The 23,781-nt window shown below is 42.1% G+C and overlaps 1 protein-coding gene across 1 annotated transcript in view; it reads right to left on the reverse strand.

The window, feature by feature from the left end:
- The window catches only part of LOC112072900 (calsyntenin-2-like), a 98,970-nt gene extending 76,308 nt beyond the window's left edge, over positions 1–22,662 (reverse strand). The window contains exons 1-2 of the mRNA XM_024140280.2: positions 22,653–22,662; positions 17,128–17,250 (exon numbers count right to left, since the gene is read on the reverse strand). Of these exons, the coding sequence (XP_023996048.2) occupies positions 17,128–17,250; positions 22,653–22,662 (133 nt within the window). The remainder of the gene's footprint in view (positions 1–17,127; positions 17,251–22,652) is intronic.
- Positions 22,663–23,781: the final 1,119 nt, after the last annotated feature.

The raw sequence follows: 23,781 nt of genomic DNA on the forward strand, positions 1-23,781 counted from the left end.
AGTGGATACGTGGACTGAGGTAGTGGATATGTGGACTGATGTAGTGGATACGTGGACTGAGGTAGTGGATACGTGGACTGATGTAGTGGATARGTGGACTGATGTAGTGGATACGTGGACTGATGTAGTGGACATGTGGACTGATGTAGTGGATACGTGGACTGATGTAGTTGCAGTATATGATTGCTGTTGAAATAAGCTATACATTTCCTCTACAGTAGACCCTGAAGACCAGAACACTCATAACGATAATGGTGACTGCCTGGGAGAGCAATACTACAATTTATAGTCACTCTCCGTGAGTTTCTACAGGTGTGCTATCTTAATTTGAATAGTTTCTCACAGCAGAAAAATAATCCTGCAGCAACAGGAAATGTCTAATATTATGTGGATTATAATTCATGGGTATTTTTGTAGTAGGGATTGATACATTTTTTGTTAGGGCAAATCAAGTCTGAAATGTTCAAGTGGAAATGACAAATTTTAGAGGCCTTTTTAAACCTCGAAWWCACTACAAGTTTGCATGTCCAGCTGCACAGGAAAATTCTCTGCGACAACAGAGTGATCAAATTAAGATTGCACATCTGTATGTGGAACTGAATGGTGCTCCCACTCAATGCTATGCTATGTTCTGTGAACCATATAGACAACAAAGCCAAATGATTTCTCTTTAGGATGGCTGCTGCTTTCTTGGCCCTTGTGTAAGAACTGTATGTTCCATCCTCCCGCCCAGTGAAATTCTTTCGAGAGCTTCAGTTGATGGAGGTGCATTTATGTGTGGCTCAAGGTCTGAGAGAGAAATAAGAAAGATGAACAAGAAAATGGGACGTGTGGTACAAGGGACGTGTGGTCAGTAAGGAGTATGTGGGAGAGCACAGTGGTGTCCTGAGCTGCATTTGTGTGCGTCTGTGCGTGCTTGCTTGCTTGCTTGCTTGCGTGCGTGTGTGTGTATGGTCTGTCGATGAGAACTGCCTGAATTTTGAATTTAAAGCCTCCATCTGTTGCARTAATGTTGTAGAAAAGGCCCATGGAGTTGGTGGAAGAATCCTTTAATTCATGGCCACTTGCTCAGCTGGGCCAGGGGCGCTTTAATTAGGTCAGGTGGAAATGTCTGACAGATATTCGTAAGCACCAATACGCCTGCGTGGAATGTCAGAGATGGCAGGCCGGAGCCACTGTGCCCAAAATGGCAGATTTACCCCCTGCTCGCTTGCGCCTCCTCAAACCACCCTTCTGGTCAACAGGAGTAGAACTGGTCAACAGGGCATTCTATTCAAGTGTTTGACAACTAGATGTGTTCACCTGGACCTACTGGAGAGTTTGGATACTGAAGCCTTCCTCATGGCCCTACGGCGGTTTATCTCCCAATGGGGGGAACCCTACGAGATCCTGGCAGACAGGGGCACAAACTTCAAGGCAGGGGAAGCCAGGTTGGAGGAAGCCTTCCAAGCCATGGAACCCAGCCTCCGGGATCAGCTGATGGACCAACAAATCTCATTCATATTTAACCCTCCAAGAGCTCCTCATTTTGGAGAAACATGAGAGCGAGAGATCAAGTCTGTAAAGACGGCCTTACGAGTCGTCCTGGGGGACCAAACTGTCACTGAAACTGTCTTGCGGACCATCCTGATAGAGGTGGAAGGGATACTGAACRCCAAACCCTTGGGTTTGGCTGACCATTTCTGGGCCCGATTCATTCGGGATTACCTACCAAGCCTACAGCACAGAGGGAAATGGAGGAGAGAAYCAGCCAGCCTGGAAACTGGCCAAGTAGTAATGATAGTGGACCCTCAGCTGCCTCGAGCTTCCTGGCTGGTGGGCCGTATCACTAAGACCATGACTGGTGGTCATGTTAGATCAGTGGAGATCCAGGTAAAGAACCGGATATATATCCGGCCAGTTGCCCGACTAATTCCTCTCCCTGTGATGACAGAGTACGGGGAGCAATGAGCCTTTGTGTGGAGTGCGGAATTTAACACATTTCCGGGGTGGCTGTAGAAAAGGCCCATGGAGTTGGTGGAAGAATCCTTTAATTCATGGCCACTTGCTCAGCTGGGCCAGGGGCGCTTTAATTAGGTCAGGTGGAAATGTCTGACAGATCTTAACTCCATAAAAGGAGGAAATCGCCATCGCCCGATCTCGCTGCTTTCTCTTCCTTAACTCCGACAAATCCAGAAGTTTTGTGTTTCCATGAATCCACCACAGACTACTCAGTAAATATACCACTTTCTGGTTAAAGGAATTCCTGCCTCAGTCTCATCCATTCCTCTGTCACCTGACCCGTGACCACCTGTTCACCTTCACTGTCAGTCATCCTACCTGTCCAGCTACCCACACAGATTCCACTAATCTTTCAAATGTTATGAGATGTGTTGAAGTTAAAGCAAGTGCCTCTKCCATTTCTTCTCACAGCAGCAGTGAAGGCTGGGAAATATGCGAGAGGAGATTACATTGAAGTGTGGCTTTCAGTGTTTCCGGCCTATCTTGAAGGACTGAGCGGGGTCGAAATGAGACTGAGTAGCCTGAAGCGCCCTGAGTTATCAGGGGAGAGACAGAGAGAGAGAGAGTTTCTGTGAAAATCAAACATTGGAGGAGTCTGGAGGAGGAAAGTGTTGCACATAAGAGGGACGTGGAAAAAAGAGGGGAACGAGAGAGCTAAGCTTTCAGAAACCAGAGTGATAGACTGGGTGGCTGATTTTAAATACAGATGTAGAATCTTAATTTTAACCAGTTTGCTACAGTAGGAAAATAATCCTTTATCAACAAGAAATGTGAATTATTATGTGGATTATAATTATTTTTGTAGGGGTTGATACCTTTTTTTGTAAGGGAAAATCACGTCTGAAATTTCAAAGTTGGAATTACAAACTTCAGAAGGCTTTTTAAACCTCAGACASTACAGTGTGATAAAATGTAGATCTGTATAAACTGGAAGCCCTAAGAGACTGTATAATAATTATAAAGAAACACAGACACACACACACACACCGATATGCTCCGCATAATTGCTGCCTATTTCTGTAGCATTGTAAAATATACAGTATATATTTTCTGCAACATTCTATCATCATCTAAATCACTTGCATCTATATGGACTCACCCATATATATGCTGCAATAGACTGGTATAAACCAATCAGGGACACTCATCATATCTGGCATKATTTCAGTAAACATTTAGTTGTACTGTAGCATTTCCAAGAAGCCCATTAGTCCACAGTAGAGCGCTTCCTCCTACTGAATGACTCATATAGGCTTATGGCAACAGTCAGACAAGCACTCAATGTACACAATCTTCAGTAAATGGTTTTGCTTTTATCTTAATGCTTTAGTTCAAGGTCTTACAGATGCAACCAAATGACAAACAACTTAAGGCTACTTTTACTTACTACGGGTTATATTCAGAGGGGAATACACATATAAACACTCCACTCCAGTTCAAATCTTTTATCATCACGTTATCTTTTTAATTCTAKCTTTCATTTGACCTTTTATGTGTTGTTCGCTCTGTTGGCGGACTTCCAATTGTAAAGTTGTTGGTGCTGTCTAAAGTGAAGGGAAGTGTTCAGTATGCTTTAGATTAGAGAGGATACATTGGCAGAACCAGAGGGACTCACTAAGTGGGCATACAGAGTAGTCGCTACATCAAATCAAAAACTTTTTTATTTGATTAAAGAATCAACTTTTACATTTTCACAAAGGCATAACTRCACCCAGAGATGTGCAGTATTTCTGTATTTCAATTATTTATAAGTATTTTGTCATTTGTATTACTCTGGGCTGGACTACACGCCAATGTATTTTGTAACAAGACACTTTCGTGAGCTGTAATTTGTGTAAAATACYTTTTTTATAGCAGTTGACCATCTTGTGGCAGCCTTTCACCATGCATTGATATCAGAAGTCCGATGGCACTATGGTCTGATAAGACCATCTGCTAAATTAACTAAAAATAAATGGTATACTGTATGTAAAAATGAACAATTTCAAAGCATGCTGAATACTATTCTAATGAGCTCCGCRCCTAAACAAGGCCAATAATAATACCCAGTATGCTTTGCAGGTCATTTTGGTATGTTCATTTTCACATATACATTTACATTTTGGTCATTTAGCAGATAATCTCATCCTGAGTGACTTACTGAGTGCACTTAACTAAGGCAGATAAACAACAACATTTCAGTCAGAGCAAGTAAAACGTTTCTATAACCGCTACTGAGAATGTTGTTGCTGTTTGCGCCATGTAATTGCAAATGTATTTCTYTGTTTTAAAACACAAAATATTTAGTTTATTTTGATACATTGATCTTTATAGTATTATGTAATTATATTTGATCATTTTTGCCCATTCCTGTCTCCACCTATGCATTTTGAATCATAATGTAAAATAAATAAGCCTTATTTACTCTGAAAGATCTGTCTTTAGCTTTCATTCAGAAAAGTCAACTTCTTCTGCTTAGCCTTGCACTTCCTGTGGACAGACTAGAAGCAGGAGTCTGTATCTCCTCCAGTGTTGGGGGTAATGCGTTACAAAAGTAACATAATCAGATTACTTTTATGAGTAACTGAGTCAAGCAAAACATTACTTTTCAAATTGGGTAACATTATTAGTTACTTGGTAAAATACAGTGCGTTACTTTCAGAATCTAGTTTTCAAMTTTTAATGTCACATGCACAAGTACAGTAAAATGCCTAACCCGAACAATGCAGTAATCAATAACAATGTAAGACTAAAAATAACAAGGTAGAACAAAAACACARAGGATATAGAAATAAGAAATAAGAAGAACACGATAAAGTAAGCATACTACATACAGGGTCTGTCAGTTCCAGTACCAAATTTACAATGTGCAAGGACACTGGATCGATAGAGGTAGATATGTATAGGGGTAAGGTGACTATAGGATATATGACAAACAGAGCAGCAGTATATGATGATTGTATGTTGTGAGTGGGTGTGTGTAGAGTCAGTATAAATGTATGTGTGTGTGTGTGTGTGTGTGTGTGTGTGTGTGTGTGTGAAAATTATGGAGTGAGTGTTTGTGTGTATTGGAGTATCAGTGTGCATAGTGTGTAGAGCCCTGTGATTGTGCATAGAGACTAAAATAATAAAATACAAAGGTCAGCTATTTAGTTAGCTTTTTGCAGTCTTATGGCATGGGGATAGAAGCTGTTCAGGAGCCTGTTGGTGTCAGACTTGGTGAAACGGTACCGCTCGGTGGAAGCAGAGATGAACCGTCTATGGCTTGGGTCTATGGCCACTCACTACTTGTAGCTGTGTAGTATTGTAATGAAACAGCAGGGAGCAGGTGTCGAACCCTCGACCTTCTAGCCCGAGGTCCGGCACGCTATCGACTGTGCCYCAAAAGCATGTTCGTGSGGCAGAGTCGATTTCCGCGCTTATAAKCCCAGGGTCATTACAGTATATTTGTTTATGGTGTTGGTCTTGCCTAGCTAAATGTTCTGGTTGCTAGCTAGCTATGCAAGTCACAGATCGCTGCCATTTACAAATATTAACGTTTATTCTCTGATATGAATGTTAAAGTTGAGAACGCTCAGGAGCAGGCGGAAGTTTACATACACTTAGCAAAATACATTTAAACTCAGTTTCACAATTCCTGACATTTAATCCTCGTAAAAATTCCCTGTTTTAGGTCAGTTAGGATCTGCTTTATTTTAATAATGTGAAATTCAGTAGAATAGAGAATGATTTATTTCAGATTTTATTTCTTTCATCACAGAAGTTTACATACACTCAATTAGTTGATTGGAGCTGTGGTGTATTTATATTCTAGTTTTGTCCCTTTGGGCACCTGTAACTCCCTGTAACTCCCTCTTGCTTACCTACGTTGAAATGTTTTGGAATGTTCTTCCTGTAAAACGCAATAAACAGTGTCCCCTGTTAATTTCTCACTCCCGTCTCATGTCCTGTCCTTATATTAGGTGTATAGTAATACAGTGTGCTATACAACAGTATAGCATTGCCTTTAAATGTTTAACTTGGTCGAAATGTTTGGGTAGACTTCCACAAGCTTCCACAATAAGTTGGGTGAATTTTGGCCCATTCCTCCTGACAGAGCTGGTGTAACTGGGTCAGGTTTGCAGGCCTCCTTGCTCGCATACACTTTTTCAGTTATGCCCACACATTTTCTATAGGATTGAGGTCAGGGCTTTGTGATGGCCACTCCAATACCTTGACTTTGTTGTCCTTAAGCCATTTGGCCACAACTTGGAAGTATGCTTAGGGTATTTGTCCATTTGGAAGACCCATTTGTGACCAAGCTTTAACTTCCTGACTGATGTCTTGAGAAGTTGCTTCAATATATCCACATCACTTTTCCTTCCTCATCATGATACCATCTATTTTGTGAAGTGCACCAGTCCGCTGCAGCAAAGACCCCACAACATGATGCTGCCGACCCCGTGCTTCACGGGGTGGTGGGATGGTGTTCTTCGGCTTGCAAGCGTCCCCTCTTCTCCTCCAAACATATCAATGGTCATTAGTGCCAAACAGTTCTATTTTTGTTTTCATCAGACCAGAGGACATTTCCCAAAAAGTACGATCTTTGTCCTCATGTGCAGTTGCAACCGTGGTCTGGCTTTTTTTAATGGCTGTTTTGAGCGAGCAGCTTCTTCCTTGCTGAGCGTCCTTCAGGTTATGTCGATATAGGACTTGTTTTACTGTGAACATAGATACTTTGTACCAGTTTCCTACCCCCTTCTCACCAAAGTCCCTTTGCTGTTGTTCTGGGATTGATTTGCACTTTCGCACCAAAGTACGTTCATCTCTAGGGAGACAGAGCGCAACTCCTTCTGGAGCGTATGAGGCTGCATGCGGCCATGGTGTTTATACTTGCGTACTACTGTTTGTACAGATGAATGTGGTACCTTCAGGCGTTTGGAAATTGCTCCCAAGGATGAACCAGACTTGTGGAGGTCTACAATTTTTTTCTGAGGTCTTGGGTTGGTTTCTTTTGATTTTCCCATGATGTCAAGCAGAAGAAGCTACTTGAGTTTGAAGGTAGCCTGAAATACATCCACAGGTACACCTCCAATTGACTCAAATTATGTAAATTAGAAGCTTCTAAAGCATTACATAATTTTCTGGAATTTTCCAAGCTGTTTAAAGGCACAGTCAACTTAGTGTATGTAAACTTCTGACCCACTGTAATTGTGATACAGTGAATTATAAGTGAAATAATCTGTCTGAAACAGTTGTTGGAAAAATGACTTGTGTCATGCACAAAGTAGATGTCCTAACCGACTTGCCAAAATTATAGTTTGTTAACAAGAAATTTGTGGAGTGGTTGAAAAACMAGTTTTAATGACTCCAACTTCAACTTCTGACTTCAACTGTAGTTTTGTAATTTTATAAAACAAGCAGACAACAAGAAAATTGCATTTGAAAAAGGTCCAGTTTTTGCCGTGAGCCAATGGGGAAACCAAGATAACCACGGGCTGTTTTCCCCCAAAGCTGGCATCGCCGCCACCGTTCTATCTAATATTGTCTGGGAGAATAACCAGAACTGGCAGCTCGAGAAAAAGATTTTAGCTTACAGTATTTATTATGGCAAATTAAGCAGCCCATATTTAGTGATCACTTGTAGACTAGCACAGAAAAGCAGCGCAACAGATGAAAGGAGAAACTAGTGATCAAACCTGAGTTAGTAAGTAMACTATRTTRGGTAGATTGTGCGAGGCTCGCATTGCGCCCTACAACAATCAAACAAATGGTGAGATTTTTTCATGAAAGTAATGCAGACACTATTGTAAARTCGGTGGTTCGAACCCTGAATGCTGATTGGCTGACAGCCGTGGTATATCAGACCGTATAGCACGGTATGACAAAACAGTTATTTTTACTGCTCTAATTTCGTTTGTAACCGGTTTATAATAGCAATAAGGCACCTCAGGGATTTGTGGTATATGGCCAATATACCACGGCTAAGTGCTGTATCCGTGCATAAGAACASCCCTTAGCCATGTATTGGTCATATACCACACCCCCTCTTGCCTTATTGTTTAAATATAACATGTTACTTTCCACACAAAGTAATATTGTAAAGTAACGTGTTACTTTTGTTAAATGTAACGAGTAATATATAGTATATTACTTTTTCAAGTAACTAATGACAACTTCTCCCACTTCTTCTTCTTCTGTGGTTCACTAACCCATCAGGAGACAAAACACGAGTTGGTAGAGAGASAAAAATATCTAATTACAAAGACGATTTGGCTCATCTGTGTGGTTCAGTGAGGAAGCAGATTGCATTTCAGTACTTCATTAATAAATGAGTTTGGGAACAACGGCATAATGATGGCTCCTTTGTCCCTGTGCTCYGGACAGGGTCTACAGAATGCTACAGTACACTTCTGGCCATAACTACAGACCAATTATAGTGCAACTCTGGTATGTAGAACATGCAATGGAAGCTGTTTCACTGAAGTTGGCCAGGATATGATCCAAAAGCATTCTGAAGCAGCAATGTTTCCGTCCACAGCTGGAATGAAGGCTGTGTAGTGTCTCTAAAGGGTTAAGGAATATAGCGTCTCTACAGTGCATTCGGAAAGTATTCAGACCCAATGACTTTTTCCACATTTTGTTACGTTACAGCCTCATTCTAAATATATATATATTTTTTTAATACTCATCAATCTACTCACAATAACCCATAATGACGAAGTGAAAAAACAGAAATACTTACTTGCATAAGTATTCAGACCCTTTGCTATGAGACTCGAAATTTAGCTCAGGTGAATCCTGTTTCCATTGATAATGCTTGAGATTTTTCTACAACTTGATTGGAATCCACCTGTGGTAAATTCAATCGGTTGGACATGATTTGGAAAGGCACACACCTGTCTACATAAGGTCCCAAGGTTGACAGTGCATGTCAGAGCAAAAATTCCAAGCCATGAGGTCAAATAAATGGTCCATAAACCTCCGACACAGGATTGTGTCAAGGCACAGATCTGGGGAAGGGTTCCAAAAAATGTCTGCAGAATTGAAGGTCCCCAAGAACACAGTGGCCTCCATTCTTAATTGGAAGAAGTTTGGAACCACCAACACTCTCCCTYGGCCTTTGTACTAGAGTGGCCAGACAGAAGCCACTCCTCAGTAAAAGGCACATGACAGCCTGCTTGGGGTTTGCCAAAAGGCACCTAAAGGACTCTCAGACCATGAGAAACAAGACTATCTGGTCTGATGAAACCAAGATTGAAATATTTGGCTGGATGAAACCTGGCACCATCCCTATGGTGAAGCATGGTGGTGGCAGCATCATGCTGTGGGGATGTTTTTCAGCAGCAGGGACTGGGAGACTAGTCAGGATCGAGGGAAAGATGAACAGAATGAAGTACAGAGAGATCCTTGATGAAAACCTGCTCCAGAGCACTGAGGACCTCAGACTGGGTTGAAGGTTCACCTWCCAACAGGACAATGACCCTAAGCACACAGCCAAGACAATGCAGAAGTGGCTTCGGGACAAGTCTCTGAATGTCCTTGAATGGCCCAGCCAGATCCAGGACTTGAACCTGATCGAATATCTCTGGAGAGAAAATATCTGTGCAGCGACATTCCCCATCGAACCTGACAGAGCTTGAGAGGATCTGCAGAGAAGAATGGGAGAAACTCCCCAAATACAGGTGTGCCAAGCRWMTAGCTTAATACCCAAGAACCTCAAGGCTGTAATTGCTGCCAAAGGTGCTTCAAAAAAGTACTGAGTAAATGTAATATTTCAGTTMTTTATGTATAATACATTTGCAAAAATGTATAAAACCTGTTTTTGTTTTGTRATTATGGGCTATTGTGTGTAGATTGATTAGGGGAAATTACAATTTAATACATTTAAGAATAAGGCTGTAACGTAACAAAATGTGGAAATATTCAAGGGGTCAGAATACTTTCCGAATGCACTGTATATACTGTGTACTATAGCTGATCACATATTGAGCTTGAGTGGTAGCATGAGAGATGGGTGAAGAGACAGAGAGAGAGAGAAAGCAATTTGAGGCACTGTCCAGGAGTCAAAGTCCAGTCCTCCACAAAATGGCAGAGCACGTGAGGGATGGTTTTTAATTACCAGTCAGAGAAATAGAGAAAAGGAATGAACAAGTCGAAAGAGGAGAGGCATCGGTCTGCCTCGGAACAGACCTGATATTTCTCTCTCTCGCAATTTTTTTTATGAATCTGTTTCTTTTTAATTAATTTTTTCAAGCTACGTCTTTGAACTCCTGGGTTCTGAAGGAATATAGACACAGCGGTACCTGTTCAAAACATCTGTTAGTGTATTAAAAGCAACCCTCTATCCTCTCCCATCTTTTCCTCCACTCATTAACTTAGTTTTCAAAGGCACAAAGGGTCTTTAGGMCATCTCTAATCCAATATGGTTTTTMTCTACATCTTAATACATAATCTTTAATCACTCTAAATTAACATGCCAGATAGGTACCATTTATACTCTGTGACTGAAAATATGTTAATTCAATTAATTGAATCACCGGCGGGACAAGTTATTACACTGTCAGGTCTGAAACACAGTTGGTTCAATGTTGGAATGCCCATTTGAATGTTCCAACAATCTCCAGTGGAACCAATGACTAATGGGACAMAATTTTGCTACAGAAGGCCATATTAGGCTACACTCCAAGTTACAAAACAATAAATCATCACTGTCACACCCTGATCTGCTTCACCTGTCTTTGTGCTTGTCTCCACCCCCCTCCAGGTGTCGCTCATCTTCTCCATTATCCCCAGTGTAATTATAACTGTGTTCTCTTGTCTATTGCCAGTTTGCTTTGTTCGTCAAGCCTACCAGCGTTTTTTCCCCTTGCGCCTGTCTGTTTCTAGTTCCTGTTTTCTAGTTTTCCCGGTTTTCACCATTCTGCCTGCCCTGACCCTGCCTGTCGTTCTGTACTTTGTCACATCACACTGGATTTATTGACCTCTGCCTGCCCTGACCCTGAGACTGCCTGTCGTTCTGTACCTTTTGGACTCTGATCTGGATTACCGACCTCTCTGCATCTGGGTCTTCCCTAAAACATGATAATCACTATACATTAATTGACACATTATGCAGGTTTAATACTATGCTAATGTTATCTATCCACCATCCACTCCTAATCTGCTGTATGGTGAGGAGGAGCCGCTAGGTGCTAACRGCTAGGCGCTACCCACTAGGGTAATGAGAGGCTGTTTAATGCTCTCTATCCACCATTCAGCCCTAGCCTGCTGTATGGTGAGGAGAAACCGCTAATTCGCTAAAAGCGAGGCGCTACCCACTAGGGTAATGAGAGGCTGTTTAATGCTCTCTATCCACCATTCAGCCCTAGCCTGCTGTATGGTGAGGAGGAGCCGCTAACCGCTAGGCGCTACCCGCTAGGCTAATGACAGGCTGTTTGTCATTAGCAGTGTGTGGAGGAGTGTTATGCTAGCTCTCTGTCTCCCATTCAGAACGACAACATGACGGAGGCTAATTAATCACAACACATTAGCCCCACTGTGTGTTTGCTTGTATCTGTTTACTCAGCGTCATTACGGGGATCCTCAGACGCTCATCACATTACCAGACAGTCCCACCCAGATAGAAGACTCTTGCTGTTAGTTACCAGTGAATAGGGAGGGACAGAGCGTCTGTCTGAAATAAGATACTTATAAAATAAAGTAAATGTATGTGTGATGGTGTTTAGTGAGCCCAGATATTTTATTTAATCTAGTGATATAGAAATATTTTGCCTGAGGATGTTTGTCAGGTTACGATTATTGGTTTTGATTGAACATGGCACCAATATCACTGTATCTATGTAATGGTGGTAAATAGGACTGTGCATACCATTGAACCGGGGTATTCAAATCCTACCCTACGAGGTCCGGACTACTGCTGATTWTCTGTTCTACCTGATAATCAATTGCAGCTACCTGGTGTCCCAGGTCTAAATCAGTCCCTGGAACTAGCTTTGAGGTCCAGATTTGATTTTGAGGGCCATAGAACATACTAACATCTAACATGTAGAAGTGAATTTGTGCACCTGCAGTMACAGTCCATATAGGTATACTGAAATGATCAACAACCATCCCTAAGAGCAAATAATTCCACAGAAAAAGCGCTGACTCAACCTACTGTAGGTAACTAAAGCAGACACACCACACAGAGCACCACTGAGGGAGAGCAGTGAAACATAACCAGTGCTGATGAATAGACACATCAGCACAACTTTACAAGATGAGCTTGATCCCTCAAGTGATTGGAAAATGCCTGTGTGTTTGTGTGCATATGGGTGTGTATGATGCACCGGAGTCTAGTAGATCACCAAAGGATAGGAAGACTGACACAAGTGAACATTCAGAAAGAGTGCATTTGCATTTTGTGTGTCTACGTGTGTGCGATCGTGCTTGTGTCTCCCCGCTGCGACCCTACCCATTCAGCCACATTAGTAAGTGAGGAGACACTGTAGCCTGTGGCTGAAATGCAGCTCTCTGTACAGCCTAGCTATTAACCCCGGTTCACTCAATACTTAATGACCTACCCTCTGCTGTAAAGTAGCAGCCGCACCAACAGCCTCTCTGGAAAAACAGTGTAATGGACACTCCAGTTGGTGGGAGCTGATTGACTAATTATCCACTATAGCTTAAAAGTTAATGTAGACTCTTAAGAAGCCCAAGTTTAGCAGTTGGAATTGCTGGACATAATTTCCAATGGGCCTGTGTGTGTGTGTGTGTGCTGTCTGACATTGTGTCAGTCAGAGAGAGGGAGGTATTAAGTCAAGGCATTGAAATTAATGAGGTGTGAATGGTACCTAGGCAAAGCCCCCAAAAACAAAACTCCCTTCAGTTAATTAGTGACTGACTGTGAGCCCCAGACTGTGTCTCCAGAAGATACTCGTGACCACAGCTCAGAGAGAGAGGGAGAGAGAACAATTTGCACATCGTTACAACACTGAATATAGACATATATGACATCATTTGAAATGTCTTTATTATTTTGGTACTTGTGTGAGGGTATTTTTACTGTAAATGTTTTATTGTTTATTTCACTTTTGTGTATTATGTACAGTACCAGTCAAAAGTTTGTACACACCTACTCATTCAATGGTTTTTCTTTATTTTTACTATTTTCTACATTGTAGAATAATAGTGAAGACATCAAAACTATGAAATAAAATAATAATAATGAAATAATAACACAAAAAAGTGTTCAACGACTCTTCAAAGTAGCCATCCTTTGCCTTGATGACAGCTTTGCACACACTTGGCATTCTCTCTACCAGATTCATGGTAGTTGCATTTCAATTAACACAGAGAGAGAGGAGAGCATGAGAGGGAGAGTAGGAGAGGAGGAGAGGAAGGAGAGAGAGGGAGGAGAGAGAGAGATGAGAGGAGAGAGGAGAGACACGAGAGATCGGAGAAGACGAGCGAGAGAGAGAGCAGAGAGAAGGAGGGAGAGAAGAGAGATGGAGGGCGGAGAGGAAGGGAGAGAAAGGACGAGGAGAGAGAAAGAGGAGGGGGGAGGGGGAGGAGGAGGGGGGGAGGAGAGAGACGATGAGGATAGAGAGACGCGATGGACAGAGGTGAGAGTGAGAAGAGAGGAGGAGAGAGAGAGAACAGTAGAGAGAAGGAGAGGAGAGAGAGAGAGACGAGAGAGAGAGAGAATCTCTCTCATTAAATTGAATTCAATTTAATTTTAAGGGGCTTTATTGACATAGGAAACATAAGTTTACATTGCCAAAGCAAGTGAAATAAACAATAAAACATTTACAGTAGAACAAAAGTTCCAAAATAATAGACATTTCAAAATGTCATATTATGTCTATATACAGTGTTGAGTAGATGTGCAAATAGTTAAAGTACAAAAGGGAAAATAAATATGGGTTTGTATTTTACAATGGTGTTGTTATTCACTGTTGCCCTTTTCTTGTGGCAACAGGTCACAAATCTTGCTGCTGTGATGGCACACTGTGGTATTTCACCCGTAGAGAATGGCAGTTTATCATAATTGGAATGTTTTTGAATTCTTTGTGGGTCTGTGTAATCTGAGGGAAATATGTATCTCTAATATGGTCATACATTTGGCAGGAGGTTAGGAATTGCAGCTCAGATTCCACCTCATTTTGTGGGCAGTGTGCACATAGCCTGTCTTCTTCTTTGAGAGCCAGGTCTGCCTTTGGCTGCCTTTCTCAATAGCAAGGCTATGCTCACTGAGTCTGTACATAGTCAAAGATTTCCTTAATTTTGGGTCAGTCACAGGGTCAGGTATTCTGCCACTGTGTACTCTCTGTTTAGGGCCAAATAGCGTTCTAGTTTGCTCAGTTTCTTTGGTCAATTCTTTTCCAATGTGTCAAGTAATTATCTTTTTGTTTTTCTCATGATTTGGTTGGGTCTAATTATGTTGCTGTCCTTGGGTTCTGTGGGGTCTGTTAGTGAACGGAGCCCCAGGACCAGCTTGCTAAGGGGCTCTTCTCCAGGTTATTTCTCTGTAGGTGATGGCTTTTTATGGAAGGTTTGTGAATCGCTTACTTTTAGGTGGTTGTAGAATTTAACAGCTCTTTTCTGGATTAGCGGGTATTGGCCTAATTGTGCTCTGCAGGCATTCTGCTCCATTTTGTGAATTCTTGGTTGGTGAGCGGACCCCAGATCTCACAACCTTAAAGGGCAATGGGTTCTTTAACCTCTCTTGACGCTAGGGGTCAGATAATTTTTTTATTTTTAAATAACGTTCCCAAGGTAAACGGACTATTTCTCAGGTCCAGATCGTAGAATATGCATATCATTTACAGATTAGGATAGAAAACACTCCCAAAGTTTCCAAAAACTGTCAAAATATTGTCTGTGAGTATAACAAAACTGATTCTGCAGGCGAAAACCTGAGGGAAATCTAACCTGGAAGTGATTTTTTTATTTTTTATCTGTTTCCTTGCCCGTCTTTCTTCCATTTAAAGGGGTTTCAACCAGATTCCTTTCCATGGCTTCCTCAGGCTGTGACCAGGCTAGACATAGTTTCAGGCTTTTTTTTGAAAAATGAGCAAGATTTTCAAAACTAGTCAGGTGTCCTTTGATTAGTTCCTGCGCGCGAGAGGGGTAGCTCTCCATTTTCTTTCTCTCTTTTATTGAATAGGTTACGGTCCGGTTGAAATATATATCGATTTATGTTTGTTAAAAACAACCTGCGGATTGATTATAAAAAACATTTGACATTGTTTCTACGAACATTACGGATATATTTTTGGAATTTTCGTCGAACGGAACGAGGCTTTAGTTTTCTGAACATAACGCGCAACCCAAATGGCGTTTTTTGTTATAAAAGTAATATTTATCGAAACAAATAGAACATTTATTGTGTAACTGGGAGTCTTCGTGAGTGCAACATCCGAAGGAATATCAAAGGTAAGCGATTAATTGTATTGCTTTTCTGACTTTCGTGACCATGCTAATTTGGGGCTAGCTGTTGTAGCATTGATTGATACACTCACAAAAGCTTGGATTGCTTTCGCTGCAAAGCATATTTTCAAAATCTGACACGATAGGTGGATTAACAACAAGCTAAGCTGTGTTTTGGTATATTTCACTTGTGATTGCATGATTATACATTTTTTTAGTAATATTTTGCGCCCTGCAATTCAGCGGTTGTTTAGGAAAATGATCCCGCTAAAGGGATCCGTAGCGCAGAGAAGTTAACTGATTCAAGTGTTTTTTTGCCAGATCCTAATTAGTATGTCAAAATGTATGTTCCTTTTGATGGCATTGAAGGCCCTTTTTGCCTTGTCTCTCAGATCATTACCTGTGGCACTGATGTTTAGGCCAAGGTATGTATAGTTTTTTGTGTGCTCTAGGGCAACGGTAAAATAGATGGAATTTGTGTTCGTGGTCCTGGCAACTGGACCACCATTATTTTCACATTTTGGTTACTACATGATTCCATATGTTATTTTTCTCTCTCTCTCTGTCTCTCTCTCTCCCTGTAGGGTGGCCATTACAGGCAACCCTCTCAGGCCACTACACTGTCTCCACATGCTAGAAGGAAAAATCAGACAACCATATCCAGCCGTCCTTCTCGCCAGCCTACATCAGAGCTGCTCCAACCCAGCCTGAGGGGTTCTGAGAGTGGGCACCAGCCCAGGAGCCAACCCCACACTGAGGCCTTGGCCACATCAAGAGGCCTGGCAGGAGGCAGTGTAGCCAGGCTGGCCAGTTAGCCTGTAGCTAATGACAACCCACTGGGACTGGCAACCCAATAGGGGAGTGTTCACCATCACATTGATTCAATCCAATTGTATTTGCACTACTAAGAGGGATACAAGTTAGTGTTGGTTTCATACATGGTTAAAGGACATAKGGGAGTGAATAGCTTTCATAGGAATGTGTTTGGTAGTACTAGTTTAAAGCTAYTGGTTTTAAATAAGAAAGTATACATTCTGTTTTATTTTCTTGGAAAGCAGAACTATGAAATAACATGTTCCGGCTTAATGCATTTTATTTTAATGATTTACAAGAGCTTCCAAGAACCAAGGTCAACCACAGCAGTTAAGAGCGAGTAAATTGTCCTCTGAATGAATGACACTAACCCATTCATCACAACTTGGTACTTCGCTAACCCATTCATCACAACTTGGTACTTTGCTAACCCATTCATCACAACTTGGTACTTCGCTAACCCATTCATCACAACTTGGTACTTCGCTAACCCATTCATCACAACTTGGTACTTCGCTAACCCATTCGTCACAACTTGGTACTTCGCTAACTCATTCATCACAACTTGGTACTTCGCTAACCCATTCATCACAACGTGGTACTTCGCTAACCCATTCATCACAACGTGGTACTTCGCTAACCCATTCATCACAACGTGGTATGTCGCTGAAAGCAGCACAGCCATTCATCACAACGTGGTACTTCGCTAACCCATTCATCATAACGTGGTACTTCGCTAACCCATTCATCACAACTTGGTACTTCGCTAACCCATTCATCACAACTTGGTACTTCGCTAACCCATTCATCACAACTTGGTACTTCGCTCACCATTCCACCACTTTTCATGTTTTGTGTGGACCCAAGGAAGAGTTGCTGCTGCTTTCGCTAATGGGGATGCTAATAAAATACCAAATCACACAGCTGTGGGGTGTTCCATACCTGCGTAGGGCACGGGGGCGTCTTTGTCCAGGGCCACCAGGGGAGGGTCCAGTAGGACGATGTCCATGTTCTCTGTGATCACCCCATGGTACGACGTCTCAATCCATGGCTTGTGTTTGTTCACTACGATAGAGAAAGAAGTGTGTGAAAGAGGGATGGAGAAAGAGAGAATGTCAGTCAGGTGTTCACAGTTGTTGATACATTTTTAGTCTGCATGTAATTACTGGGTGAACTGAGACTGGCTTTGTGAAAAATGAATACAACAGCTTTTCTTTCCTCCCCCAACTGCAACTCCCACTTGGAAATACAGCCACACACACACACACCCACACACACACAGACACACACACACACACACACCGCCTTTCCTGGCAGAGGATCTCCATTCTTTAGTTTTTCTGAGTAACATTCTCATTTTGCTAATCTCCCCTACCTCTTTTCTCTCCCTCTCTTTTCTCTCTCAAACATTCCCTGTAGGTCTCAAAGCGCTCCGCCAGGTTTGATCAATGACCACTATTGAGCTGCCAGCAGAGCACTACATCCTGGGCCTAGCCAAAACAAAGTCCATYAGCAGTAGGACGATTAGCACGGCATAATTGAGCAAAGCCCCTGAGGGCCGTGAAGCAGGAGTTAGCTAGCTAGCTCACCGTTTTATATACCATCTCTCWATCAAAGGTAAGGGGTTTTAAAACGGCAACAACAGCCCATTCCTCCTCAACTCCTTCACTTACTCACGGCTTTCTCTGACTCAGGAGTGAACAGCAATGCCCAAATTCCATCCTGTGATTTCTGTACGAGGAAATTGTTGGTTGTTAACAACACCAAACTAGGCTGTTTTGTGTGATACACATCCAAGTGAAAATTACCTAAATGCATGTGTATCACTTTCTTATGGGTACATTATCCGACATTCAGTGAAGGAGAAGGAGAGAAAAAAGTCCATACACCAAACAATTTGTACAGCTGTCTCTAGTGCCACTTCACATTACACAGCCTWTGTTCCTGGTTGTATGTGTAATTACAGCGGGAAACCACTTCAGTAATTCAAGGAATCACTACGTCTAAGACTTAAGGCACTGTCGGTATATAAACACAACCAAACATAAGTGTTCTAGTAAGCACCAGAAACTATATATCGTAACAATATTTAATTTCATTGTAATTACATGAATCATAACACAGAATCACAACAGATCAGAAAGGAAGGTACACATTTTGATTGTGTGGTCTCCGACGAAAAATATGTATTTTTGACAATTTGGGAAAAATATTAGGCAGTCTAGTAGGACACTGAAGCACACCAACACCAACATCCACACACGCACCACCACTCCAACACCACCACCACACCCGCACCACCACAGCCACTCCAACACCACCACCACACCCGCACCACCACAGCCACATCCAACACCACCAGCACACACGCACCACCACTCCAAACACCACCACCCATTCCAACACCACCACAACCACGCACCACCACTCCAACACCACCACCACCACGCACCACCACTCACACCCACCCACCACACACGCCACCACCACTCCAACACCACCACCACCACCACCACTCCAACACCAACCACCACCACCGCAACCAGACTCCAACACCACCACCACACCGCACCACCACCCAACACCCACCACCACCGCCATCACTCCAACACCACCACCACCACCAAACACCACACCACCATTCCAACACTACCACCACCACTCCAACAACCACCACCAACACCACACCACCAATTCCACCACCACACCAACACCACCACCACGTCCAACACCATTCCAACACCACCACCACTCCATACCATTCCCAACAACCACCACCACCATTCCAACACCAACCACCACTCCAACCCACAAACACACTACTCCACAGACCCCCACCACTCCAACACCACCACCACCCAAATACCACCACCCAACACCCAACACCCAACCGCCAACCACCTCACACACACCACTCACAACCAACATCATCACAGCCACACCACCACTCAAACACCACTCAACATCATCACCACGCCAACACCACCACGATGTACATTACTGGTGGCTTTGGATTTCAGTGATTATATATACAGTTGAAGTCGGAAGTTTACATACACGTAGGCTGTAGTCATTGAACTCATTTTTCAACCACTCCACAAATTTCTTGTTAACCGACTTGCCAAAACTATAGTTTTTATCTACTTTGTGCATGACACGAGTCCTATATGGACATAAACTAAAAGGCCGCTCAGCAAGGAAGAAGTCACTGCTCCAAAACAGCCATAAAAAAAGCCAGACTACGGTTTGCAACTGCACATGAGGACAAAGATCGTACTTTTTGGAGAAAACAAAAATAAAACTGTTTAGCCATAATGACCATCGCTATGTTTGGAGGAAAAAGGGGGAGGCTTGCAAGCCGACYAACACCATCCTAACTGTGAAGCACGGGGGTGGGCAGCATCATGTGGGGGTGCTTTGCTGCAGGAGGGACTGGTGCACTTCACAAAATAGATGGCACCATAAAGAAGGAAAATGATGTGGATATATTGAAGAAACATCTCAAGACATCAGCCAGAAAGTTAAAGCTTGGTCGCAAATGGGTCTTCCAAATGGACAATGACCCCAAGCATACGTCCAAAGTTGTGGCAAAATGGCTTAAGGACAACAAAGTCAAAGTATTGGAGTGGCCATCACAAAGCCCTGACCTCAATCCTATAGAACATTTGTGGGCAGAACTGAAAAAGCGTGTGTGAGCAAGGAGGCCTACAAACCTGACTTAGTTACACCAGCTCTGTCAGGAGGAATGGGCCAAAATTCACCCAACATATTGTGGGAAGCTTGTGAAAGGCTACCCGAAACGTTTGACCCAAGTTAAACAATTTAAAGGCAATGCAACCAAATACTAATTGAGTGTATGCAAACGTCTGACCCACTGGGAGTGTGATGAAAGAAATAAAAGCTGAAATAATTCTCTCTACTATTGTTATGACATTTCACATTCTTAAAATAAATTGGTTATCCTAACTTACCTAACACAGGGAAATTTAACTAGGATTAAATGTCAGGAATTGTGAAAAACTGAGTTAAATGTATTTGTCTAAGGTGTATGTAAACTTACGACTTCAACTGTATATGCAGGCATCAACCACTACCCTGAGAGCACTTGATACAGTATTTTTATTTATTTATTTTTATTTTACCGTTATTTTACCAGGTAAGTTGACTGAGAACAAATTCTCATTTGCAGCAACGACCTGGGGAATAGTTACAGGGGAGAGGAGGGGGATGAATGAGCCAATTGTAAACTGGGGATTATTAGGTGACCATGATGGTTGAGGGCCAGATTGGGAATTTAAGCAATTTAGTATATCATGCGGCCCTCAGGTTCATTACCAATCACTATTACCATAAACATTTAACACATCATTGTGATCTCTACAGTGCTGTTGGCTGGTCGTCATTGACCTTGCGTAGGCTTCAACACTGGTATACACTGATTTATAAGTACATTTTGGGTAAAATGGCACTTTATCTATATTATTTTTGAATCAGGTCAGTAAATAAATATAAATGACGGTCCCGTTCTCATTTGCTTTTAACAGTACCAAGAATTAGAACAGGTCATGGTAGAAATAGTTTCAGTTACTCAGCTCCGTGGTCCTGGAATTCTTTCCTAAACATTTAAATATTTGATGATCTAGTCACGTTGGTGGAGTTMAAACACTTGGTCGATGTGAATATCCCAGAAGAGAGTAACTGTCTTTAGGGCAGCTGTTTATTTAGTTATGACATTTGTGTTTCTTTACGTGATATGTAATTGTTGTACTGTATGTGTGTCTATAGTTTTGTTCAATGTTGTGTTAGTGTATGTAAGTTGTTTTTTTCTGAAACGTTGTTCCCTCTGCTGCTGTTGGACCAGGTCTCTCTTGAAAAATAGATTTTATCTCAATTAAAAAAAAACAGTATAATAAAGGTTAAATAAAATAAATAAATATATGAAATGCCCAACCCAGCCTGATTGAGAGGTATCCCCTGATAAGAACACCAGTGTGGACGCCGTCCCCATCCTCAGGTATTTGAAGATGTTGTTGGATCTGCGTGGAGATGTTTGTCTCGTCTTCTACCAGCCTGAAGGGTTTAGCCACTAATAGGATGTATGTTTTAAGAAACACCTTAAGATGAGAGAGAGAGAGCCCTTGGGGGACTCGTCGCGCCTGCAACCTCAATTTTAAAAAGCAAACACCTTCATTGGGTACTTCTGGCAGTGCTTAAATGCCARGTGATAACATCTGTTTGTGAATGGAGGGAAGTTGGTTCACCGCCTCGCTAAAACTCATGCCTGTCTTGGGAAAACACGATTACCAAATGTAGAGAGCTTCTTCTTCTTTTTTTGTTATATCTTGAGAACATGTCAGAAATTAATGTGCCGCTCCTTTTTTCTCTCTCGCTGCTTGTTTGATTTAACCTGGCTTTATTGTTTGCTTTTTTAGACCTGAGCAGAAATTCAAATAGCCTGACCTTTCTGGCAGCGCGCTCCACTAGATAAAACCAGCCGGGCTCTTTGTGGGAAGGCTTTGGACACAGCTCTCCTCTGAGACATAGGATCTTACATCAGACTCCACAGAGAGCAACACATCGAGAAAAACTGATAGCAACACYATGGGGTGCATGTGAACAGCATTCAAAGACACTGTGCTCTAAACAAGAGCCCAATGCTCTGAGCAAAAATGCCACAAAAGTGGCATGTTCTCCACAGAAGCCCGGTTATCTKTACAAAGCAACGAAATAAGCAACAAACAACTCTAGACACAAACATGTGCCCTATGGTCTAGACTAGAGACACACTCCATGCTGGACAGATGTACAAAAGTACAAGGTCTTTGTTGCTGTATTATTTGTTATAATGCTTTTAACAATTTCAATGAAAAAATAGTAAGGCAATAAAGAGCTTTGACCAACCCAGAGCAGTACGCCCTGAATCTATTCCACATCAGTGTGTTTCTGAAGCGCTGGTAGTTTTTTCTCCAATGGTTTATCAAAGTACTAGCATCTCTGCACATAATAAGAGTGATTAGGCCATCGGCTTTCATGTGTCCATTCAGGAGCAGTCTGAGAGCAGACACTGGATGGAGGAGCAGCAGGCCCAAAGTGCTGTGTGATTATGATAGGCCTGAGTAATGTTGAGAAGGGAGGAGCTGTGGAGGAAATAGATTGTGTAGACATCACAGACCTATTTCAACCAAGCTGCTATCATAGAGTCATACATTGACAAAGGRGTATTGACCCAATTTAATTCACATTTATAATAGAATTGATAGTACATTGTCATAATAATAGCTTTCTCGTGTAATTTCACCTTATCATTAATGAGGGGTAGTTTAAGGGCACTGAATATATTTTTCAATTATTTCCCAGTGGATGGAGGGAATAGAGTTGTCCTACAGGCTAATGCGATCCTGTCGAGGTGAGGTTTAGAACATGCACACCTGACCTTTTACACCCTTGCTCGTTGCCGTGACAATTACCCTCCGCCATTTCACCGCTAATTAAGCCGTCAGTCATGGATTTGACTCGAAACATCATTCCCGGCATTGCCGTAACGCCTGATTAATTTCTGACTTTGGTGGGGATGGTCAGATGGTGCGCTCGCCTGGCTGGTGCACGCAACTCATCGGGCAGACGGAAGAAGCTGAAGACCCCGTAAGGCAGATGGGAGGAGAAGAGAAACAGTTGTAAATAAAAAATAACTCTGWAGGAAATGAAACTGATAGATAAGGTCAATACAGGAGGCTGTGATGAATGTATCAGCCTAACGAAAGTAAGCGCTGCAGAGACAGTTAGCCATTATGGACACTAACAGGCAATTACAGTAACAGTTACCCGTGCTAACTCCCAGCAACACAGAGYTGTCCATCAACAGGRCCATGTGAGTTATTAGAATTATTAGAATATCCTCCCTGAAGAAACAGAGAACATTAAATCAACTGTGTATCTCTATCTTAACCCTACTTATTCTTCCCATGCCCTCTCCCCTTTCTCTATCCCTCAGCACTAGCCACTTTCTCTTTTCCCCTCCCCTTCAAAAAGCCCTTTCTATTTTCCCCTCCCCTTCAAAAAGCCCTTTCTCTTTTCCCTCCCTCTACCCTTAATGCAAATTTTTTCCTGTTTTCTCTCAATTCAATTCAAGGGCTTTATTGGCATGGGAAACATATGTTAACATTGCCAAAGCAAGTGAAGTAGATAATAAACAAGTGAAATAAACATAATAATAAAAATGTACAGTAAATATTACACTCACAGAAGTTCCCAAAGAATGAAGACATTTCAAATGTCATTATGTATATATACAGTGTTGTAACGATGTGCAAATAGTTAAAGTAAAAAAATAATTTGCAATTTTGGTTCTGGCAACTGGATATTTTCTGGAACACCATTATTTTTGTCTTACTGAGATTTACTGTCAGMGCCCAGGTCTGACAGAATCTGTGCAGAATATCTACGTCGGTGCTGCTGTAGGCCCTCCTTGGTTGGGGACAGAAGCACCAAATTATCAGCTGTAATGAACACGATGGTAGACAGAGAACTAGTTTCAAGCGCAGGGCGCAGCAGGCGTTTATTGGTAAAGGACAACAGGAGGATGCAGGTAGCTGGTTC

Source organism: Salvelinus sp. IW2-2015, unplaced genomic scaffold, assembly GCF_002910315.2.
Source record: "Salvelinus sp. IW2-2015 unplaced genomic scaffold, ASM291031v2 Un_scaffold2075, whole genome shotgun sequence".
Lineage (NCBI taxonomy): Eukaryota > Metazoa > Chordata > Actinopteri > Salmoniformes > Salmonidae > Salvelinus > Salvelinus sp. IW2-2015.